This window comes from Halichoeres trimaculatus, unplaced genomic scaffold, assembly GCF_033239565.1.
Source record: "Halichoeres trimaculatus isolate MK-OKI-2021-1 unplaced genomic scaffold, fHalTri1.1 fHalTri1_scaffold_1, whole genome shotgun sequence".
Taxonomy (NCBI): Eukaryota; Metazoa; Chordata; class Actinopteri; order Labriformes; family Labridae; genus Halichoeres; species Halichoeres trimaculatus.
The window spans coordinates 7,091,108-7,115,933 of record NW_027437179.1 but is presented as its reverse complement, the minus strand read 5'-3'; the positions used below and the strand labels follow the sequence as shown (position 1 = coordinate 7,115,933).

The following is a 24,826-nucleotide window of genomic DNA, read 5'->3' as shown; positions in this document are numbered from 1 at the left end:
AACCTTTTTTTGAACCAGACTGTACATACGTGAAGTGTCGCTGTAAAATTCTGCTTTTTGGGCTCAGTGTGTATGTGGTTTATGGTTTTTCAGCAGCCAGCGTTAGAAGAATTTTGAAGAACTGCAGTTTGTTAATACTTCTCCATCGGCTCATTTCTTAAAGTTGGAGGTTTTCACTTGGGCATTGTTTCTCCCCATCACCTTATTCTTAAAGACCAATAACTACCAATAACTGACATATCAGAGAGCAGTCTATGTGATACTTTTCCAGCTTCCTGTAAGCTTCAGTTACTAGATCCACTATCCAGAGCTGAAGAGATGCCCTGTCTAGTAGACTTTTATCCTTTAAGCTTTTTTCACTGAATTCCACGTATTCATCTGACAAACACTCCCACTCACACTATGGCCCCGGGCTGCCAGTCACAAACCCCGGCCTGACCGTTCTGAGCAGTTTGGGGATTCATTGCCTTGCTCAGGGACACTCTGACATGTGGACAGCAAAAGCTGGGGATCAAACCGCCCCACACACTGCCTGGAGGCCTTGTTCGCTTGCTGAGGACACAGTCGTCAGATAGAATTTTTAACAAATGCAATGTAATGCATTCCAATGGCGACCCAGTTTTATGACAAAGGAGAAGCCAAACAGAAAATGTGGAAAATTCATAAGCTAAATAATAATTATTATAATAATAATCTTCTGCTCTCAGTCTGTGGGCTCTGGGTTATGCACACATAGCTTCAGGTTGTTACAATTAGCTGTGTATCTTTTACACTGGCTCTGAGTGAACAGAACAAACAGGTAAAGGCACAGACTCAGGGTATTACACACAAATATTAACACTTACAAATTCCCAGTGCTGTTATCCCCTGGTGCCGAGACATTTCCAACACTTCACTATCCAAATGACACACCAGGCAGGGAAGATAATGTGGAATCGTAATAACCTTGTATGTTTTGCATTAGCTCAGACTTCATGTTTTAATCCCCACTCCGCTCAGCCCAAACTGCTGAGCTCACGCTGGAATGATTGACTGACTGGTCACAACACTGTGACACACACTGAGCGCTGGTGCCAAGCCCTCCAGAATGAAGGCAAAAAAAGCAAAGCAGCATTACTTTGGGCTACAGCTGAAAGGCTTAGTGACTTATTGGATTAGTAAAAAAAAAATTAATCAACCGTTTTTATTATATCAATTAAATCCTCATTTTCAAGTAGAAGTGCAGAGTTTCTGCTGCTTTACTCTGACATGAAGTGTCAGAGAGTAAACGTCATAACCTGGATTTGGAAGTTGTGTTACAAAAGGCACCGTGGGGCAGAGAGACGCATCTGTAACTTCTTTTTCCCAACAGGTTGCCCAATAATATTTTTCAGACCAGCATTCAAATTCTTACAAATGTTAAAGAGGCTGTGAGGACGATCTGTTGTAATTGGATTGCAGCAACACCGGAGTCTCACACACTGCAGTGAGGACGTGACCGTTAACAAGGTGTTTGTTTAGGGAATGAATGGAGATCAGATCTTCTTTTTAACACTACTTTTGTTTGTCAAAGACAACTTTTTACCGGATACATTGTGTCGAGGTAAGGTACTTACAACAAGCTGACAACAAGCAAACTTTGTACCGTAGTTAAGCAGCCAGGTATATGTAGCGCCAGTCCAGCATTCTGGCATATCAGTAGGCTAACGTGACAACAAGAAAACTTAGTAGCGGAGTATATTTAGGTCCACTGGCACCCTGTTGCTTGGAAAATGTGATGTCTGTATCATGTAACGTTAGTGAATCTTGGTTATGTCCTACCAAGTACAACCTCACCAATCAGAGCTAACGTAACCTCACTCTTCATTTTATTAATAGACTCAAGTTTGAACAGACCACTGCAGAATAACTGCTGACTGGGGGTTGGAATGAACATTAGCACAAACAGATTAACCCCTTGTTTAGCCTTTACCTTGTTATTAAGCCTTTAGCCCATGTTTTAGTCTTGAGCTCATGTTTAAGTGTTTAGCTTGTGTTTTAGCTTTTAGCCCATGTTTTAGTCTTAAGCTCATTTTTTTTCCTATGGCTCGTGTTTTGGCTGACACTGCATATAAACCATTTAGATGGTTCAGAAGGTCCAATAGCTCATGTTGTGGTTTTAAACAAATGTTTTAGCTTTAAGTTCTTGTTTTAGCCTTTAGCTCATTTTTTAGCCTATAGCTATTTTTTCTAGCCTTAAGCCTGTTATTTAGCATTTCGCCCTTGTTTTAGCCTTTAGTTTGTTCCTTTAGCCTTTAGCTTGTTTCTTAGCCTTTGACTCATGTTTTAGCCTCTAATATGTGTCTTAGCCTTTAGCCTGTGTTTTAGCCTTTAGCCTGTGTTTGATCCTTTAGCTCGTGTTTTAGCCTCTAGCTTGTGTCTTAGCCTCTGGCCTGTGTTTTAGCCTTTAGCTTGTCTTTTAGCTCCTAGTCTGTGTTTCAGCTCGTCTTTTAGCCTCTAGCCTGAGTTTTAGCCTGTGTTTTAGCTTGTGTTTTATGTTTTAGCCTGTGTTTTGGTCTTAAGCCCGTGACTATTCCTCTCCAATTAACCTCTCTTCTACTCTTCTGTCCTTTTTCTGTCTGACAGCAACGCTCCTGTTAGGCATGGTGGTGTCACAAAGACCTAGATGTACTGTAACTCAATATGGTCCACCCCAACCCAATCAGGAAGCTAGGAAGTAGCATTCAGGAAAAAGCTTTGTTGCTGCTGATAATCTCATTTTGAAAGTGTGGATTATGATCAGGCATTTATTGGACGAGAGACCTTTTTAAGATTACTCAGAATTTCCATGCGACTGTATTACAAATGGAAAGCATCATAACAGAAGACAAATCTGCATCTGCAAGAGGTGACAAAAGGGGATGATAATACAGTTTGTTGTTTTTGCAGGGTGGTTATTCTTCACTCAGTACAAGTCAAGACCATAGTTGGACATGTAAAGTGATAATCCACTGATGCATCTCACTGAACAGCTCACTGCAGCTGGAAACAGGTCCCTGAGAGCTGAGGTGTGGGAAAATCTGCTTACCAGAGGACAATTTGTGCTATAGTTTCATCAAAGGCAGGCAGACAAGAAAGCAGCTTAAAACTCATTGGTACAAAACCAATTCTAAAGTGGTGCCTCATATTTCATGTTCCTTTAATGTTTCAGTGTTTTTGGGAGCCTTAAGAGACATATAGTGTATATGGTGAGAAACACTGACTGTAAGAAATGGGTGTGTTAGGTACCATTAAACTTGTGCCTCGTAGATCAACGCTTTCTTGGCAAGAGTACAGGAGGACAAAATCTAATTTGTACTGTTCTGCTCCAGTAAACAATACTCCATGCTCCCACTCTGCCACGAGATTATCAATAAGCACAACTCAGTGCAGAGTCAGTGGAGCGCTCTCACCCAATTTCATCTTTCATAAATAAACTTTTTCCCCAGTTTTTGGATCTCAGAGGCGATATGTGAAACAGAACCCCCCTGAGTTTCTCATATCATGAGATGATCTGACTTCTAAACAGGCCTGAGCATTAGCAAACCTTTCATCAGAGGGTTTTATACAGATAACATTCCATTACTCAGGGTAACTCTTTAGTTTGGGGCATCACAAAGTGCATCAAACTATCTGAAGTATGTACTATCAGTACTGCTCAGAACACTTTACTCCTGATGTGTTTATTTAAGGAAAGATTAACGTCTAATAAGATTAATTTTGTGTCTCTGTGGACTTGTACAGTACAGTTTGTATCAATACACCAGGCAGAGTCTGTGTTCCTGTGTCCATACATCCAGTATGGTGGCTCAGTCTCAGGCCCTTGGTTTAAAACTCAGATAAAATATGATAAATAAAGCCTGCCTCACAGGATTCTTGGGTCAATGTGACCTCAATTTGGTGGAGAAATTTGGTCCTGGACCATGATCAGTCCTGATATTCCGCCCAGATTACCTTCTAGTTTGGGCAGGTGATGGATCAATCTTAAGCCCCCAAATCGTCTCTCAGACTCATCAGAGCCGTCCTGATAATGTTCAAGCATGTTTGATATTCATCAGGATGATTATACCACTCATTTATGCTGAGGAATGATGAGAGCCAATCAGAGAGAGATGCCTACAAGAGACGGTAAATAATAAGAAGTTATCAGAGACATAAAATAGCGACCTTAAAGTGATACTCCGAGATGGAACAAGTAGGGTCCTGTCACAAGGTTTAGGACAGAAATTACCCCTACAGCAGTGTTTTTGTGCAGCAGAAGCCCAGAGCGCACACACCAAACACCCCCTCCCTGCTCATCTGCAGGTTTCCTCTGCACTCAGACGGGGCCATATTTTACTTGACCAAAAACACAAATAAAAAGACTCCCACCGAAAAAATCTGATATCTGTCTGCATTCACGCTTTATTTAGAGAATTTTCAGCGCGATACTTTCACACAAAAACACCACTAAATAAGGCTCCAGTTCTCATCGTGTCGTAAAACGGTGCTACCTCCGCTGCAGAGCCACAGCTGGCTACGAGGCGCTCGCCGCTTAGTGCATCAGTCCGCGCGGCGTGCCAGATATAAACAAACGCAGGTAGTCTGCCAGGACGAAGAGACACGAAGAGAACTAGGGCCTTATTTAGCTGTGTTTTTGTGTGAAAGTAACGCGCTGAAAATTCTCTAAATAAAGCGCGAATGCAGACCGAAATCAGATTTTTTCGGTGGGACTCCGTTTATTTGTGTTTCTGATCAAGTAAAAATTGTCCCCGTCTGAGAGCAGAGGAAACCGGCAGAGGAGCAGGGAGGGGCGGTTTGGTGTGAGCGCTCTGGGCTTCTGCTGCACAAAAACACTGCTGTAGGGGTAATTTCTGCCCTAAACCTTGTGATAGGACCCAACTTGTTCCATCCTGGAGTATCACTTTAAAGGAGCAGAGTGTACGGTGTGCTGGAAAGCAGAAATGAGGTACATTCACATCAACCTGTGACAAGACCACTAATGTCTATACAACATGTCCTGCAAGTCTAGCTGTCTCAGTTTTAAGCGTGCACACCATTTTATGCTGTTTGTTTATTATGTACTCTGTCGATCTAATGTCTCAGTGATGCCTCAAATACATCAGATACGCCTGCAGTCCGACTCTGTTCCATTGCGTCTTTACTGCGTTTGCCAACTCACACCAGCTGTGTGTGCAGTCATACAAGCAGCGTTACTGACAGACATCTGGAGTCACAGACCGAGGAGTTCCCGTGCTTGACACTCCATTGATGAGTCTCTCTTCATTCATGATGGGCTGTTAAACCTCAAACCTGTTGACTCCTGGTCTGACTCTGCTCATTATGTCAGTTTATCAAAATACAAACTGATTTTGACACAGTTTGTTTTAGTTTGAAAGTCACTGGGTGTTTTTAGGTAGTTTCCAGTCACAAATTCATGTCCCACTTATTTCCCTACGCTGAATTTATGCATCAGAGCTTTGCATCTGTCAAAAATAGGAGACGGACGCAGACGGACGCAGACGGACTACAACAGAGCAGATCCAGTCTTAGTTGACACAATGGATTACCTAGCTGATGCGTTTGCCATGAGGGAACAGTCCTGAGATGCCATCTTGCATATTTCAGCCGTAAGTGTTGACTGTCAGGATGAAGGCTCTTCATCTACAGGTTCAGTTTCTTCCCCAGCTGGGAAAACTGGGTGGGGTGGTTGTGTTTTAGGTGGACATGCAAGTTTGTTGTATTGCCTTGTCCCTTGTAAGTTTTGATGGGCTCACATTGCTCATTCAGTTTAAAGCTGAAATGTTTCTACACTGGGGCTGTGGCATTTCACTTTACAATCATCATTTTTCCTCCTTATTTCTATTACATTAACCTGTGTCGCCCCTCACGAGCTAACGAGGCTCACTGGCTACCATGTGTGTTTAGCCTAGCCTGATGCTAGCAGCCCCGCCTCCCCTGGAGACGTTAATTCAGCTACGCGGCCAGCTGCTGAGAGCGATGCGCAGAGTAAACCCTCTTGTTATCCAGCCTGTTTGCAGAAGAGAGACGAGGAAAACAAACACGCATGCACATGGCGATATATGGAGGCTGGAAAAATTATGCAGTTTATTTCATTTATTCCAATTGTTATTTTATTATTTTTTAAAAATTGATGTATCATAGTACTAAGATTTTTTTATTAACAATTTTAAATCAGGAGTTTTTGTTATTTTTTTTTTTTTTTTTACATTTAATTCGTTCATTTTTGTCTTTGTTTACAAGCTGGATCGGGAGAAAACTGAGATGTCAGACCCCTGAATAAATCTTAAACACTGACTCTCATGACGTGCATTTTTGGGAAAATATGGCTCCTTATATAGTCTATAGACATCCTCATCATCATGTAAGTTTTTTGCACAGTCTGGTGTTAAAAAAATAAAGCAAACTAAAAGTTGCAACTATTGGAACTAATGAAGCATCCCAGTTTAACTCAAATCGGCACCACAAAAATTGTAATAGAATCAAATCGGGAGAAAAGCATATCGTCCCTGCCCTATTGGTAATCACCTCTGCAATGAGTCAGGATGATGAGTTATGCCAAATATTTGCCTGTACAAACTGTTCTGATGGAGGAATGAGGAACTAAACTTTTTTTAACTAGGCTGTAACTATATGTTAAGTTATGCTGCTTTCTGGTGTTTCTACAACCAGCCTCAGGTGGAATCTCTTAGAACTGCAGTTTCCAGCACACCCTCACTGGCGTCCTTTTTCACAGCTGGAGGAGATCACTAAAATGTGTTACCGGCACCAGGTCTAGGGGAATTGGGGCAGATTAAGGGTTACACAGGCAAGGATGCACTTTGTAACCCAAAATAATTGTCTCTCACACTGTGGATTAAGGAGAAACCAGGACATGGTTAGCGTCTTGCTTTGCCGTAGCTCGTTTAGTCTGAATAACTTCATAGAACTTTCTCATATTCCATATAATCTATAAAAGACTCAAATGCATCCAAGTAAAACATAACATAAATAAATACATGTACAAAACAAATTAGACACTTTACAATATAAAACTATCTTTAAACAAAAATAAATACAACCAAAGGTACAACAGTGCAAATAAATCTTACATATGACGTAATAGCTAAACCAAAATGCTACCTTTCCAAAATCACTCTTTCTAACTCACATAGCAACATCCACATCTACTACAACACACACACATTCACACACGCGTGAGCGCACACGCACACATGACCATACACATACAATGCCGTGTGGCATCTTGGTGCAAACACGCCTCTGGTGAAAGTTACTGAAAAAAAAAAGAACTAGCTTGTAGCGGTGCTGTCTACTCACTCACAAAGCTAATACAACAACGCTCTATTTCTCACTACACATATCAAAATGTCACAAAACCTCATGTTACAACTTTATAATAGTTATCAAACACAGTTTTAGACGTACCTGTGGATTAAGGAGAGGCAAGGACACAGTTAGCATCTTGCTCTGCCGTAGCTCATTTATCTGAGCTGCGCGTGAGCAGAACAAGCTACATAGTTTCCCCTGCAGCCACAACAGCGCTATCTACTGGCACTTTTAGGTAGATGTCAAACTAAACGATTTGAAATGTGATGAATCTGTTCATATATTTAACAAAAAATGGGGGGTGTCTGTTTTAATACTAAAACTAAAAATATAGCGTTTCCAACCTACTACAAATGCAACATAACCAACGTAACGCCACATAACTTCATCATTTGACGTCCACTCCTGGATAAAAAATATCTTTACTAGACTGCGTCACTCTTCACAACAGAACACCTGAATTTAACACAGCGAAGCATCCAGCTTATCATCAGCTACAGTACAAACACGTGTCATACATGAACAGCTGGACGGCAGACCATACTGCTGATTACAGACTGTTACTTTCAGATACTTGGGATTTTGTGACAAAAGAAGAAAATCCAATGTTAATTGGAAATCTTATCAGATTGACAATAAAAGAGTTGTTGTGAGTGGCGAAATTATTTCTGTTAATTTAGAGATTAATTAACATTTCAAGCTCATATAATGATCTCGCACCAGGGGGCAAATTCAAAGCTGTTTCAAAATAAAAGTCTGATAAAAGGAACATGTCACATTCAGGTTTCATTGCCAGAGAAGTTTTTATTTGTGTTTGTGTTCACTGCTGAAGATCAGTAGTTTTTATTCCTCAAATGGAGTAACTGCCTTCCAACACCCATCGTTCTCAATTGTGTAAAATCTAACCAGATCATTTGCTTGCTGAGGAGCAGTCTGAAAGATTTTTCATGCAAGTTTAATGATATCAGATATTCTAAATATAGGAAGAAGAAGCAACATACAGTACACCGAAGATAAACACTGACAGAATCAAATAACCTGGCAGATCTGTTTTACCTCCAACATCCTGCATAAATATTTCATTGCACACTGTATTCTGCTTTTGAAAGTTATTTTCTCTCCTCTTCCTCTGTATTCAAATGGCAGCCTGTCAAGCCCACCCTCAGGCTTTGAAATCTGCACTGTTCTCTGTGTGAAAATGTATTTCTGCTTTGGATTTAAATGCATCACAAACAGCTCATATTTCACAGCTTGCCAACAGCATCTGTGGCATATGTGCTTACTCATAAAGTCAAAACTATGTTATATTCCGGACCAATTTTCATATGTCCTCTGGCGATGCTCACTTCTCTGACTTCTGATTTGCTGCGCAGCCTGAGCAGTCTGAGCAGTCTGAGCAGTCTGAGCAGTCTGAGCCGCTGACCAGCCAGCGCTTATTTCCTGCAGCGCTGTGTACACTCACACACAGACTCACACACAAAAGAGATGTAAACAAACTGAACTCCAGAAGCCCCGCGTCCAGGTCTGAAATAAATATTCTCTTTGTGTAATGAAGGACATACAGAGGTTTATTCATTGTGTTTGTTTACTATTGTGATGGAGATGAAGAAAGCTTCTCCTTCAATCTGGCTTTGATGGGCTGCAGTGAATGTGCTCCAGAGAAATATCTGAGAGGTTCATATGCAGCGTCAGCTCTGAAAGGGAAAACACATTCTGCGGCGCCAAACATCGACGAATAAAAGCAGGTGAAAATATAACATGAAGAAAATGCTTTCACACAGGCTTTCTCTCCACCTGTTTGTGAAAATCTGGTACAGAGAAACAGTTTCAGATTTTTTTTTTTCCCAGTTCAGTTTGACTTTAGTATTCTCATCCTGCCACACTCCTGGCACAGATACGGTACCGATGTCTGGTACAAGGCAATGAGTATATTCAACAGTACTGATTTTCAGTACTTTTGTGTGTGTTTATGTGGTTATAAATATTAATTTTTATAATAATTAAATCTCAAAGTTTTGCAATTTAACATATTTATTTCTCAATGTATAACTTTAATGCTGTGTTCATGTCCAGCATGGAACATTGCCTACTCTTCAACTCCCTCACAGTAACAAGGATGCGTTTAGGTATCAAAACATGGAACCTTTTAATTCTAAATGAACTGGTGCTCAGTACAGACAAACTTCAGTTGGTACCTATCAAATAGTGATAGGCAGATGATTGATCACTGAAATACCAACTCCAAAAGAAGTTGAAACCATTTTGTCAAATAATAAAAACACATTTTGATGGCTGCAAATTGTTTAAAGCAAACCATATATGATAGAAAACACTTGAGAGACGACCTGTTGATGATGAAACTAAAAATCTGATAAAAAAGAATGAGTTCATGTCAAATTTGATGCCAGAAAAAATGTAAGACAGAGGTTGATTCAGGAGTGTATTTACTAGTAAGGGTGACTATTGGCAAGAATAGGGATGGGTACCGAATTAGGTACTTTAATAGATACCAACCAAATTCTGTCAAAAGTACCGGGTACCGATTCATGTCAAACCAAAAATTACCATGTTTAGGTACCTAAATGCAAACTTGTGACTGTAAGGGAGTGGAAGAGTAGGTGATTTTCGTTGCTGGACATGAACAAAGCATTGCAAAGTTATATACTGAAGAATATACATTAAGCTGAATCAAATATATCTTTTATAATAAGAAAAATTGATACTTTTTACCACACAAACACAAAAAAGTAAAGCATAGTGGTACCATTGAGTACCGGTACCAGTTGTCAGGTACCAGGCATTAATACTGTATCATTTCAAATGTGAAAGGTACCCATCCCTAGGCAAGAACTTCATGATATGATACACATCACGATACTTGGATCACGATACGATGTCACAATATTGTGATGTATTGTGATATTATCCACAGTTCACTGTTTAATTAAAAACAACTTTTCTATTTTATTGTGTTTGAAATAAAGAAAATCAGATGCAGTTTTTCATACATAAACTTAACTTGAAAACATGAAGTGCATCATGTTTGTCACTTAATCTACTGTGACATTAAACTTACGTAGTAAAAAAAAACTTGAGTGAAAGACGTGGTCAGTTGGTGAAACTGATAAATGTCACTTGGTGTAACTAATGTTATTCATAAAAAATCTAATGTTGCACAAAACGTGACTATGATTATCATTTTTTCAGTCCACCACACTGTAAAATTTAACTCAAAATGACTTTCAAACTAACTGACCCAAGAACAGAGAGAAAACGTTGATTTTTACAGCATCAAAACCTACATCATCAAATAAAGGGAATACAAAATTTTAATGTACTTTGAGATGATATTCATTATAAAGTTTATTGGCAACATACAGTGGAGGAACTCTTTAGCGCCATCTACTGCAGTGGAGGTACACAAGACATATTGTACTTCAAAATATGAATTTTTACTTTAAGAAAAATATCTATTCTTAGAGTTGAGGTATTGATATTTTATCACAGGTCAAGGTGTCGTGATATGTTGCCATGTCCATATTTTTCCCACCTCTATTACACATGGGTTTATCACTTTTTCTTGATATAACACTACATATAAGATTTTGATATCTAAGAGGATCATTTTCAGGAGTTTTTAAGGTGAAATAATGTCCTAAGTTTGCTCAATATGAGACTTCAGCTGCTGAAAAGCTTATTTAATGATGCACTTAATACATGGTGTACATGTCAGGGCTACAGACAGGCCAGTTTAGCAGCTGGACTCCTATATCAAAGGACCATGCTGTTTTGATCCATGCAGACTGTGGTTTGGCATTGTCTTGCTGAAATATGAAAAATCCTCTTTGAAAAAAAGTATTTTCTGGATGGCATTTGCTCCAAGATCTGACTCCTACCTTCTTCATCCTCAGACTATCTCAGATGTGTTTTTAACCGTGCTGATAACAAACCAGGTGGTCCCTCTGCTCTTCAAAACAGATATCACGTCCTCCTCCATGTCTAAAAGGAGCGTCAGATTTTGATTTGTCAGCCCACAACCAACAACACTGAGTCATTAAAAAAGTCCTCCTCAGTGGCACTAACATAAACCACATGTGGGACCTTTAACTGAGCCAAACGTCTGTGATCCTTCTCTGAAGGGGGGAAGTGAGTGCACAAACAAAAACAATGAGACGAAGTAGAAACAGCATTAAACTGTGGTGGCTGTTCAAAGCTGATCAATTACCTTACCTCTGAACTCTTTTCATCTGTCAATCCAAGTAAATATTTTCCTACAACCAACTAGCCTGACTCCAACAATTAGACAGATCTAGAGTTGTCCCTGTCTTAGCCTCAAGTATCCAGTGTTGGGAAAAACGGCTTTAAAACTTTCCCCTTTAAATAACGCTGTTACTTTTTCTAGTAACGAGTATTCGAATTAATGACTATTTCAAAAGTTATAGCACTGTTACTGTTACCAACAGTGAAAAGAAGCGTGTTACTATGTATCCAACCTGGCTCACTCAGTCGGGCACAAGAGAGGAGCTGAAAAATGAAATCTGGGGAAAAGCGTCAGACACAGAAGTAATGATGAGAACATCATGGTGATGTGTTTTTAAACAAAAAATAAACTTTTCAGCAACAAATATCACACAGCTTCCTGTGTGTGTCTGTGTGACCTGCAGTCAGAGAGGATCTCCTGCAGCGTCTTTGGATCAAACCAACTCCAGGGAGAGGGGTGGATGCTTTTTGAGGTTGGTGGGTAGGTTTGAGGTAGACAGTTTGGTTTGACTTGAAAAAAATATTAGAGATGAAAGGACCAGACTTAAAAATAAAGGGGTAATCAGGAGAAATGACAAGTTGGGAGTAGAGCAGGAGAAAGGGTGAAAAAGCAGGAGAATTCCTCCTAAATTCGGGAGTGTTGTTAGGCCTATCTGTCCTGGCTTGCTCAGCCAGACGCAGGACAGGAGCTGTAGATTTGATATGGGCGAGTGCAGAGCGGTCTGTGGGTTTAAAACTGGTGTTTTCTGGATGGAAGGATAGAGACTCTACTTTAGCATCATAAATGTGAAAGGGAAGAATATGTGTTAACATTATTTTCCAAAGCAAAACCTGCTCAAAAACTGATTTTTTTTTTTTTATTTGTTCTTTTGCAAAGTTAAAGGTTTTTTCAAAAATGTAACACCAGAATTACTTCCCTGGTCACTAATTACATTTATGAATGAATAATTCAGTTACTAATTCAATTACTTTTTTGTAACACTGCAGGTATCAGATCAGGGTGGATCACAAATACGGACGTAGTCTCTGCAAAGTCACCTGCCTGTTCTTAAAACAGTAAAATGAAGCCAATCATTGGACGGGGCCATATTGGACATACCCCAGGCTTTAAAGGGATAGTTCAGTTTTTTTGAAGTGGGGTTGTATGAGCTCTATGTGACCACTAAGGACATTAGATACAGTAGAAAGTTGTCTCCTCTCCCTCAGTAAGACACAAACTTTAATCGATGGTGACGAGGAAATAGACGCTAACAGGGACAGACGGTACCAAATTCAAAGGCTATTTTCTCTGCCTACAAGAACTAAAATCAAAAAGTAATACCACAGTTTAAGAGTATGCTACATAAAATATTTTTAAGTGCATTAAGTCTTCGGAAATATAAACATTTATCCGGACCTAACTAACTCATGTGTCCTTACGCGCAGCGCTAGTGCACTCCGTCCCTCCTCCTCCTTTCAGCTGTAGGGAATGTAAACAAGTTATGCTTCGAGCGCTGGTTTTAGCCTCGTGTAAGTTTGATCAAGTATCGTAATTCTTTTGTTTGTACTCTAAGGATTGTGAGGCAGCGCAGGAAATTCAAAATGAGTGACTATGACAGCGACGATGAAGTTTCATTCACTTTGGAACCAAAAGGATACCTGCATGAACCGAAGTAGCTACACGGAGCTGCTACAGATGGAGACTGAAAGGAATACAGAGGAAACATCCGCGGACACTGGACATCAAGACAGAGTCAGAAATACTCAGTGGTGTAAATTTCTGAGCTGTGACTCAATGCCCACGGATGCTGAGTGTTACTGCTGTCACTAGTTGAACTTGGTTACAGACACTCTTCAGGATTTGTCTGAGGACACTGCTGGCTCTAAAGCCGTCTGTATAACTCATCACACAGATTTCCCCGCTCTTCTGAATTCTGGAGTGTCCTGTAACAACAACAACAACAACAACAACAACAACAACAACAACAGTCGTGGCAGCAGTAACACTCAGCATCTTGATGTCCAGTGTCCGCGGATGTTTCCTCTGTATTCCTTTCAGTCTCCATCAGCTCTGTCTAGCTAATACAGGTATCCTTTTGGTTCCAAAGTGAATGAAACTTCATCGTCCCTGTCATAGTCACTCATTTTGAATCTCCTACGCTGCCTCACAATCCTTAGAGTACAAACAAAAGAATTACGATACTTGATCAAACTTACACGAGGCTAAAACCAGCGCTCGAAGCGTAGCTTGTTTACATTCCCTGCAGCTGGAAGGAGGAGAGGGGACGGAGCGCACTAGCGCTGCGCGTAAGGACACATGAGTTAGTTAGGTCCGGATAAATGTTTATATTTCCGAAGACTTAGTGCACTTAAAAAATATTTTATATATTGTACTCTTAAACTGTGGTATTACTTTTTGATCTTAGTTCTTGTAGGCAGAGAAAATAGCCCTTGAATTTGGTAAGGTATTTCCCTGTTAGGACCTATTTCCTCGTCACCATCGATTACAGTTTGTGTCGTACTGAGGGAGAGGAGACAACTTTCTACTGTATCTAATGTCCTTAGTGGTCACATACAGCTCATACAACCCCACTTCAAAAAAAACTGAACTATCCCTTTAAGCTTCCTTTCTAACAGCTAGAGGGCGCCCATCAGTCACTTGAGCTGAGCCGTGTCTCTGATTGGACAATCAAATTATCCTAATACCTTCTTAACAACAGAGTTAAAAGAAAAAATCTCTCACCGAACAGAGTGTGCCGAAAGCAAAATTAGCATTTCAGGCCTGAGCCATTTTTGAACCAGGCTGTGAATATGTTTTTAACACTGTAAGTTTTTTTTTTTTTTTTTTGTCTTGGTGTGTACGTGGTTTCCAGTCTTTCTGCAGCCAGCCTGAAGCGGATTCTTGATCAACAGCAAATTCAACCCTTCTGCATAGGCGTCATTTTACTAAACCAGAAGTTACCCCTTGACTGTTTCCTCCGCCGTCATAATATCCGGTGCCCCCCAGCTTCAAAATCCTTTCACAGAAATGGTTGATGTGTCCAATCAGGTAGAAAAGCTCATTAAAACATGTAATTATCAGGATCAGCGTATGTGAGAGAAAAGTGTTTGCTACGTAAAGAACATCAACAGACTGTAATTTATCATTCAGATACTTTGCCTGAAGGCATCTGAAAAAGCAGGTGGAGGTTTTCTGTTTTAGAAAAGTGTCTGAGACGGTCCTTTACTGCAGTTTTAAAGCTGCTGGCCATGTACGGTACAAGGTTTATGAAAAAGGATATTGGCCCCAGGCCATGGACGGTTCAGAGGGGATGCTGTAAACCACAGATGTATTGAAAATTGAAAAAGGTTTTTAAAATTTGATTAATGGAACATTGTGAGAGGACTTTTTTTATTATTATTTCAGGTAATAACAATAAGAGAAAAATAATCCCTTTTTTTTCTCAACAACTTATTCATTAGAAACCTGGGGTGAGTGAGTCATCCCAGCAGAAGTATCAGAGCAACAAATAAAGCTGTGCAGTCAGAAAGATTAGAAAGGTTTTTACAGAACACACACACGGGGGGGGGGGGGGGGGGGGGGGGTGTCACCAGGGGCCCAACCACAAAGAAGTGCCCAGGGCCTGCTAAATAGATTACACAGCCATGTTGAGACAAAGTGGGATGCTGCAATTTGATTCCACTGACCAGCCGACTTCAAAACATGTTCGCTGTCGAGCGTTAAAGTGCGCAGCTGAGGGATCCTGCCCACTGATGATGCAAATGTCTTCAAACCAGAGAGCTCTTTGATACTCCACTGTTTGAGATCATACATCTACACACACACACACACACATACACACACACACACACACACACATCCAGCCTGACCTTCAGAAGAGCTGTGAGAGTTTGCGTGAGTTGTGAACTTTAACAGCCAAATAAAGCACTGAGTAAACACAGACTAGCAGCTCTTCCACAGAGGATTAGCTCATAAAGCAGCTGTGATGGGAACAACATGCTCCCACTCTATCAAAACATACACTCACGCAGACAGACACACACACACACGCACTCTGCACTGAAATTCCCTCACATCTCTGAGCAGGCGTCTCTCATTCACCTCACCGATCACCTGAAGTCACAGGGCGACATGTCCTGCAGCGTGGGAATGGAACAGTATCGTAAGCTGTGTGTGTTTGAGTGTGTGTGTTTGTGTGTGTGTGTGTGAGGGCCTCAGAGGAGCAGAGCAACCCCATTGGCCTTCCAGTCAAGGCCAGGACTGTATGCTGACTGCGGTCAACACAAAAAGAACAGCTGACGTGGCCCAACTGTTGACAGAACACAAGGGACAGGACTCCCTCCCTCTCAACTGTGTGTGTGTGTGTGCATTTATATATATAAATATATGTGTGTGTGTGTGCATGTAGAAGAAGTGCCTCACACTAAAAATATTTGCTTGATCTTTAACCACAGACTTGAACCATGCCAGGAGAATCCAAACAGCAATCTGTGTGCTGGGCCTGTGTGGTGTTTAAAGGCCACAGTAGGATGGAAAATCCACAGAGACCAGCCTCCACCCTCTGCTGCACACTGATAACTATTTATAGCCTCACACAAACGATGAGTGAGCAAATATGATAATGATGTCATAGGTTAAAAAGGCCTTACAGTATTGCACTCAGCACAAATAAACAGAACCAGGTTATTGCTGTAGAAGCAAGAAATCCCTTTTTCCTGCAGAAGCTTTTTTTTTTTTTTTTTTCATTTGAGTAACACACTTCAGCTGGGATCATCAAACTATCGGTTTCAACCCTGGAGCTAATCGATCAGCGCTAGTGATACAAGTTCACACTCGCATGAAGAGAGGCGGGGACTGCCAGTCACAGATATGGGACCAGTGCTGCATGGTTTCATTTCTACACAGCGGAAGTTTGGATCAGAGATGATCTGTCACCTCTGAACAACTACTGGAGACAACTTAACAAATCAATGAGCAGGATTAGATTTTATGGCTCATTTGTCGGTCATAGACACCAAACTTTTTGTGTCTACAGCGATATTTTTCCTGTTCTTGCTCCTGTCTTTGTTTGGAGATTCTACATGTAACCATGGCTGCATTGTTTAGAAATGAGATCAGCTGTTAGCAGCCTGTAGCACGTCAATGCTAACTGGTGCAAGGCCTGATGTCTCCCACAAGATGAGGAGAAGGAGGTGAGGACGACATGCTGGTTCTCAGGTGTGAGCTAAGAAGTGATGACATGGACCCGTCCTTCCTTCCATCCATTGTTATTGGGAACGTAAGATCTATCTCCAATAAGATGGACGAGCTAGCTGTGCTAACCCAGCAACAGAGGGAATACAGAGGGCCAATTAGCATTATGCTATTCACAGACATGGCTAACGGAGCTAACACCAGACACAAACGCCACATTGGAAGAGCTTCACCTGCTGTGAGCAGACAGGATCCAGGAGACAGAGACTGAACAGACTGCTGAAGAAACTCAGTGCTGGACCCTGTGGAGGTGAAGGCTGGCTGAACTGGACAATGATGGACAAACCGTCATCATCTATTTTCTTATGGACCTTTTTGCACTTTCTATACACTTTCTTACTTTTTTTTTCTTGATTGCTCCTGTGACTCCTAAATTCCCCCCCAGAGATGAAGAAAGTATTTTCTATTCTATTCTACTCTGCACTGTAGGTGTGTTTTCTATCCTCTGTGGGGCAAACTTCAAAGAAAGTGTCGTAGTAAAGTCATCAGGGTTAACTTAGCTTTAAAAGTGTAACAATTAACAGCGAGCCTGAACAGGAAAAAAAAAAGTGATTTTGGGTTGAAAGAAGTGGTTGTCAGTGGGTTTTAAAGGGTCCTCTTGAGATGTCATCTGGTTGCATTGTGGGAACAGTTCATACACAGTTCACTGCATCACAAAAAAGGGGCAACCCTGCCTGCGAAACCAAACAGCGCTCAGCTTCAGAGTGTCTGCTGAACTAAATAAGCAACGCAGGGAAGAAACACAGATTCTGGAGAGACTCAACAGAGACATCAGCGGTAAATATACACAACACAAGAGGAAAACTTTCAAGCAACCCTGAATCAGGTGACTGTAACTTCCTTGACCTTGTCCAGAGTTGGATGCTGCGCAGTATCATCCTGCTTGTAGTTGTCCATGTATTCAATCAGAAAAAAATAACTCCTACAACTCTCTACCCTGTGATTTATCAACTTAACGATGAGGAATAGCACTCTTCTATGATTAGAAACAGTTTTTTTTAATTGAAATCTTGTGGCACACAACTTCCTGGCTCAGCAGAGGAAACCTCAGAGTTTTAACCACTTTTGATTTTTTTATTGTTCAAACTGGCTGGAGAGGAAATGACCCTTTCTTGATGTAATAAATCATGCTTTGGGTTTCTTTACGTCGCTTTCCTTCTTGTTTTATTTTTTTATATTGGTCGCAATTGGATTACTCCTTTTTAAAAAAAATAATAATAATAATAATAATAATAAGATTTTTTAGTGAGCTAGAAGTCTGGATTCTGAGGGATAACCATGCAGAACGCAGTAAAGCAGACCTGGATCAGGAATATATACAGTGATTTTTTTATGTATCTATTTTTATTTATTTTTATTAATTTTCATTAATATAATAATCTATTTTTAATTTTGTAATTTTCAAATTTATTTCAATTTTTTGTTATTTTTTCAGGGCTTTATGTAGGCAAAGAATAAGGGGACAAAAATGTAAATTTTAACAAAAAAAAAAGTATTCTTAAGATAACTTGTCTTGCCGTGGTCGTCCTTGCAAGTGGTGATTACAGAGCATGAAGCAGCTTACAGCACCGCATGTAGACACACACACATTACACAATGTCAGCATGAGCACTTCATGATGATGTTGTGTTTACATGCAGTCAAACATAACGACATTATACGACTTAATAACCGTAGCCTGAACTGATACTTTCATTTATCCATCCATCACGCTTTAGTACTTTGACAGCTCTGATGGAATATTTCTGAATCAGGTCTGACAACACTGGGCAGCCCTCCAAAGTAAGTGCGTCGTTTCAAATTAAAAACCGTCTGAGGTCTTTGGTGAAACAAGTCCACGGTGCTGAATTCATTAACAGCACGTTTCAACATTAATCCCAAGGGTTTTTTTTCTTCTTGTTTTAAGAAAACATCCAGCTGATGAACCACGTATCAAGTCAGCAGGGAGGAATTCAACCAGCCAACCGGACCAGAGATGCGTAAACGCTGCTTTGTGGAAAACGTCACAACAGCCAGCTGTCGGTTTTCATTGGGGGCAGAGTGAAAACAAAGTCACACCCTCTGATCTTCTCTGATCTGAACCTCTACCATGAGGAGGAGATGCAGTTTGTGCTCTCCTGAATATAAAACTCCTGGTGTTACATGCACTCCAGAGCGCGCCTAACGGGATCCATATTACGCAATATGCGTGCAAAGCGCGTGTAGTCTGTGTGCGCCTAGAATAATCCCTGACCATGTAGGAATAACATTGATCTCTGAAAATCTCATCTCCACAGAAAGTGAGAGCAAAGTGAGATGTGGTTTGGTGGCGTGCTTCCACCTGAGGAGATGGCACAGATCAACAGAGCCGCCCACCAACACGGAGCAAACGCTGTGACACAATGGAGGGATATGAACTTCGACAGTGACCTGTCAGCAACACCATGTGGCACAAATTAAGCGCGAACTTACTTTTCCTGCGTGATATTCTCCTTAATGGATCCCAGGATGGGGAGGCTGCCCTGCTGGAGTCTGCAGGTGGCCAGGTGCCGCTGGTGCTGATCTTTCAGGCAGGCGTTTTCCTTGCAAAGATCCGTCACCTGGAGCTCCAGCTCGTCAATCCGGACCCTCTGCTTCTCCAGAAGCCCTTGCTGGGTCTCGATTATTTTATTCAGCTCCTTTAGATACTCCGCCGCCTTGCTGGGGTTCTCTGCTGGGTTCTCCATCTCGTAAAAGCCCCGTTGCCCGTCCATGAAGGCGATATCCACACAAGCAGAAAAGCAGCCCTCTCGCTCACATACACTCACTCACACACACATACACACACGAGCGCGCGCTCAGGAGTAGTAAGACTGAGCGCTGTCAAATCCAGAGATCCACCTTCGCTCCGACATGGCTGCTGTGTCGTGTGGAAGTGGCAGTTTCGCTCAGAAGTTGGCTGGGTTGTTTGCGCTGCTACACGCCACCGCCGCGTCCACGAGCTCTGCACCGCAACAGCCGAACTAACCTCCAGCCAGCCGCTCCGTACATGGGAAGACCGTTTAACTCTTTCAGGGCTGGAGGGTGAGGCGCTCCGGCGGTGCGTTCACCCGCTCTGGCTCTGACTCTGTGCTGTGTCCTGGAATCAGAGAGGCTCCGAGTTTTGTTTAGTGTATATGCACGGACTCAACAGGTAGCCCGAGTCTCTGTTGCGTCAAATCACAGGTGCACAATCACGTCGACAGTCACCCAGGGTTTGTTTGCGCGCGGTGTCAGCTGTGTGATTGTTCATGCAGGAGGTAGTAGTGCTTCCTCTCTCCACCCCCATGCAATCAGCAGTCAATCTCGGCTGGCAGAGGAAAAAAAAGAAAAAAAGAAAAAGATGTGTTAAGTGATGATGAAGGGATGGGTCGACCATTTTTTAAAGTAAAAACACAGAGTAGTATATTTTTACAAGTTGTTTTATTTCGTCCTAGTTTTTTTTTTTTACTCTTTAAGCCTACTGATAAACAAACTCCACCGATTCTGTCATTTATTTATTTATTTATTTATTTATTTATTTATTTATTTGTTTAAATTTTTATTTTATTTTATTTTTTCATCCATCCATTTGTGTGGAAACAGAGTCAAACAGAGCCAAAAAATCAAAAATTAAAAAAAAAAAAAAAAAAAAAAAAACCCAGACAGTTCCTCTGAGCTGTGCTCTGTTGTTGGGTTAAAGTTAGAATCATAAATATCTAAAACAGGAAGTCGTGGACTTCTCCTTCATTGTACAGCAGGTGTTACAGCCTCTATTAAAAGCTCCAGTGAGGAACTTCCTCTGTGTGTTAGTATTGGCACCTAGCATGAAGAGGATACACTTCTTTGCTGAGCTTGTTTTGTCTGTGGACTGAGAATCTCATAAATTAGAAATGTTTCTGCAGAATATAGAAATAAAAGGCTGTAACTATCTCACATCTAAACCCTGAGAAAAATCTACAAAAAGTAAAGATAACTGTACAGAAATGTTAATCTTGTTGTTGACAGGTTGTTTATATGTGTCATGAAGAGCCATCGGCTCTACATTCTGTTTGTTTCATGACCTGCTCTGAACTCCTTACAGGAGCTTTAACAGTCTTTATAGTACTCCCCAAATGAACTTCAGACCATCTCCCAGACAAGTGACTCAGATATTAGCAAAAGTAACCAAAGCAGTGATGTAGCCTCTTGTTCTTGATGTGAAGTGTTGGCTCATGTCAGTAAGCAGTCCATTTGGATAACACCTCTCGAGAATGACCTTTGGTTGAAGTGCTGTGGACACACGCCTGCCCTGTACCAGTGTGGGCTAAGCAGTGGGTGACACACATGGCCTGTATACAGAGGTGATGTAAACCCTCATTTTTAACCTTGTATAACAAATAAAAATGAAACTATTCAGAAAAATGAGGACTTGAATATAAAGCAGCCAAATGTTGTCTTCAGGGGTGAGCTATGATGTAATGCTAGTTTGGTCTTGGAGGCTAGGGAGGAAGGGAAAGGGGGGAAGTTTATCCTCCATGCACCGGTCAGTGTAACAAGTGGGTGTACAGACGTGGCCTGACAAATAGTGATGGTGATATGTTTCAGCACTGATATGCTATTAAACAGATTGATAACCGTCTGCTTTGTTGTCAAATGATAGCAATTAATTCTTGGATTGCAATTTCTGGCTAATTTGTTGGTCCACAGATGGTTTTCTGCTCACAACAAAGCCGAAAGCAAAATACACAGACACAAATTTGCAGAATGATAATTTAGGAATTTTGGTTCCAGCTTTGTTGAGTGGATATTTGGTTTGTTAGAAATGAAATAACCTCAAAGCTGAGGTACCAGTGATCAGCTTTGTGTTGTTCAGTGGCTAAATGCAGACTGGTGTTACTCAGATCGCGTCCACTTTTTATGTCAGGGTTCACTCCCTCTATATCATTGCTGTGAAGTTTGAGTTTAATTTCTGTTAAAGTTACTTTTTGATAAATTTTCAACATATATTTCAAATATTAAAAAACACCCTGACCCAAATCATTAATAGAGACAATCAAAAAGTCACCATATTTTAAACAAAACATGGTGCTTGGTGAAAAAGTTATGCCTCAATTACGTCTGAAGTCCGGCTCTGCTCTGTTGCGTCTTCACTGCGTTTGTCAACTCATACCTGCTGCGTGTTCAGTCCGACAAGCTGCTTGACTGACAGACAGCTGGAGTCACAGATCGAGGAGTTCCTGCTCTTCCCTTTTCCAGTGATAAGTCTCTCTTCATTTGGGCTATAAAACCTCAAACCTGTTGACTCCTGGTCTGGCTCCTCTCTTTATGTCCATTAGTTTTCTTAGCAAAGTTTGAAGAAGCTCAGTCCTGGACCCTGTGGATGTGGAGGCTGGCTGATCTGGACAATGATGGACAAGCTGTCAGCATCTATTTTCTCGTGGACCTTTTTGCACTTTCTATACACTTACTTTTGTTTTCTTGATTGCTGCTGTGACTCCTCCTGAATTCTCCTCTGGGATAAATAACTTATTTTCTATTCTATTCTATTCTATTCTATTCTATTCTATTCTATTCTATTCTATTCTATTCTATATATGATGTGGTTTTGACACGGTCTGTTCTATTTTGAAATTACCTGTGTGTTTGTGGGTAGTTTCTGTGCATGACTTAGGATTGTGCTCTATATTCCCTACACTAAATTAATGAATTACCAGTAGGAATGTGTACTGATTTAGATACATTAGTAGGTACTGACCATATTCTCTATTTCCGAATACAGATTCATATAAAGTCAAACCTGAATGCATCCTTGTGACTGTGAAGGAGTGGAACAGAAGGCGATTTTCCATACTGGACATGAACACAGCATTGAAAGGTTATAAATTGAAAAATGAATATGTGAAATGAGATTTTATTATTGAACAAATGTGCATTTATTAACACATAAACACACACAAAAATACCAAAAATTGGTACTGCTGAGTACTGATACTGATTATCAGGTATCACTACTGTATTGTTTCAAATGTGAAAGCTACCCATCCCTGTCTACCAGCGCTAGCATCCCGCAAAAATAGAATGGCTGCGTAGTCTGTGACTTGCTGGGCCAGCCACGCAACTGGACTGCAACAGAGCAGATCAAATGTAAGTTGACCGACTGTCTTGAATGGAAAGCTATCTGATCCAGCTCTGCCAAACCAGCCATTAGTCAGGACCTCCTGATGGTCACACCACACTGATGGGGAGTTGCAACCCTCTTTCCAAAACATTTTGTAAAATTCAAAGTATTATAAAAAGCAACTTTGAGTAAAGAGATAAACATATATATATTTTTAAAAAGGCAGCAGAGTGTTGTGACCAAGAGTGGAACCAGTAGCCACAGTGACGAGGACTACAGCCTCTTTATACAGGGCTGCTCCTCAACCAGAGTGTAAACCTGGGGCCTCGAAGTCATAATTTTCATGCATTTTTGTAAAAAAATAAAAATAAAAAAATAAAAAAATAAATCAGAAAACAGAAGAAATACTCTGAGGTAAATCAGCATGCTAACAAATCCATCAGTAGGTCAAATCAGCCTTTAAATCTTTAAATATGTGTTTAGCGTAGTTCCAATCATCATCATATACATGTTTGGGGTCATCATCTGAGACCAAGAAAAGGTACGGAGTCCTGGCCTGAAGATGAAGAGACAGCTCTCACAAAGATAATTCTCATTTGGATTTCATTTCTATCCAGACAGACACACACACGCTGAGGAAATCTGTCCTTTTCCTGTTTTTGAGTTTCTCTTAATGACTTCAAACTGAAAGCAGGTTTCTGCGCTCTCTTTCTGCACGCTGGGATGAATTCAGAACACAACCAGAGAGTCAGGCACATGTGAAGCCTGTCATTAGCCCTCCCTGCTCACACACTCACACACACACTCACTGTATGCATGCTGGATGGCTCCCACACACACTGATTGCCCTCTAGTGGTCCACTTTGTACAGAGCAGTCAGCAGTGATGAGGCTGCTGATGTTTGATGACTTTGAATCAATTCTCCAGATCAATATGTGACTTGTAAAGAGGCTTGCAGCAGTGATTCGAGGTGGTTGTGCGCCGTATGAATCTACTCTCATTTAGTGCTGGACGGTAACAGCCGAGGAGAGGAGAGGAGGGGGTTTGCTCAGTGACGGACACATCCTCTGTGTCATTACCTGCAAACTGTTTTTTTACGCACTGCATCCGATCTCTCCTGTGAGAGTTAGGGAGGATGACGTGCATAAATCACCAAAAAGATTTTATAATCTCCGCTTGTCGGAATCTTCAAAGCATGGAAGGGAGCGGGCAAAGTGAATTGTAGGAGAGAGATTTTCCCTCTCTTTTCAGAAGTTATATTTAGACTCTCGGGGTATTCTTCTGCCTTTTTGATGCAACAGCTCCGTCATGCCGTGATGCTGTTCGGCCAAAAGCAAAACGCACATGTAGCCGCCTGCTGGGCACCGCTTCTAGCTGATCCTGAGAGTACCTGATGTTGGAATTTCATCTCGCTATGAGGTGAATTGAAGTCTCGTCTCACAAAAGGCCAACATATCAAAGGTTGCTACAGTAACAGTGACAGCAGCAGCTGTAATACCTAATCCCAAACGTCCCCTGCGATGAAAGATAGGCCGGGTGAAGTGGTGGAGATGTTCGCCTCACGCTCCACATCGATAAAGCAAAACCCCGGCCAAGTGGCGAATTGGAAAACACACATGGGAGAGTCTGTTATTCCTGCCAGCTCACAGCTTGTAATTCAATTTGACTGCTGAGAGATGTTATCTCTCTTCATGGTTTGAGACGCAGTCATGGCCTTTTTACAAAACCTCTGCAGACTGCTTCCTCCCTTCAACACCAGAGAGCTGAGAGCACAGCACAGAGGAGGAGGATGTTCAAGTCCCTCATGGCAGCTTTCAAAAGTTTTTTTTATGACTCAGAGTTTCTGTTTCTGACCTGAAGAGGAAAGTTGGGATTTAAAATCCTCCTCATCAGCTGTTGTTTTATCCACAGTCCTCAAAAACAACATGCAG

General features: G+C 41.2%; 1 protein-coding gene across 3 annotated transcripts in view; it reads right to left on the bottom strand.

Moving 5' to 3' along the window:
• The window catches only part of iqsec1b (IQ motif and Sec7 domain ArfGEF 1b), a 363,229-nt gene extending 343,143 nt beyond the window's left edge, over window positions 1-20,086 (bottom strand). For 2 of the 3 annotated variants that reach the window (XM_074664380.1, XM_074664623.1), the window contains exon 1: window positions 19,271-20,085. In XM_074664380.1, coding sequence (XP_074520481.1) covers window positions 19,271-19,551 — 281 coding nt within the window. In that variant the 5' untranslated portion in view covers window positions 19,552-20,085. Of the gene's footprint in view, window positions 1-19,270 lie in introns of all 3 variants that reach the window. The other variant, XM_074664297.1, reaches the window with a different exon arrangement.
• Window positions 20,087-24,826: the final 4,740 nt, after the last annotated feature.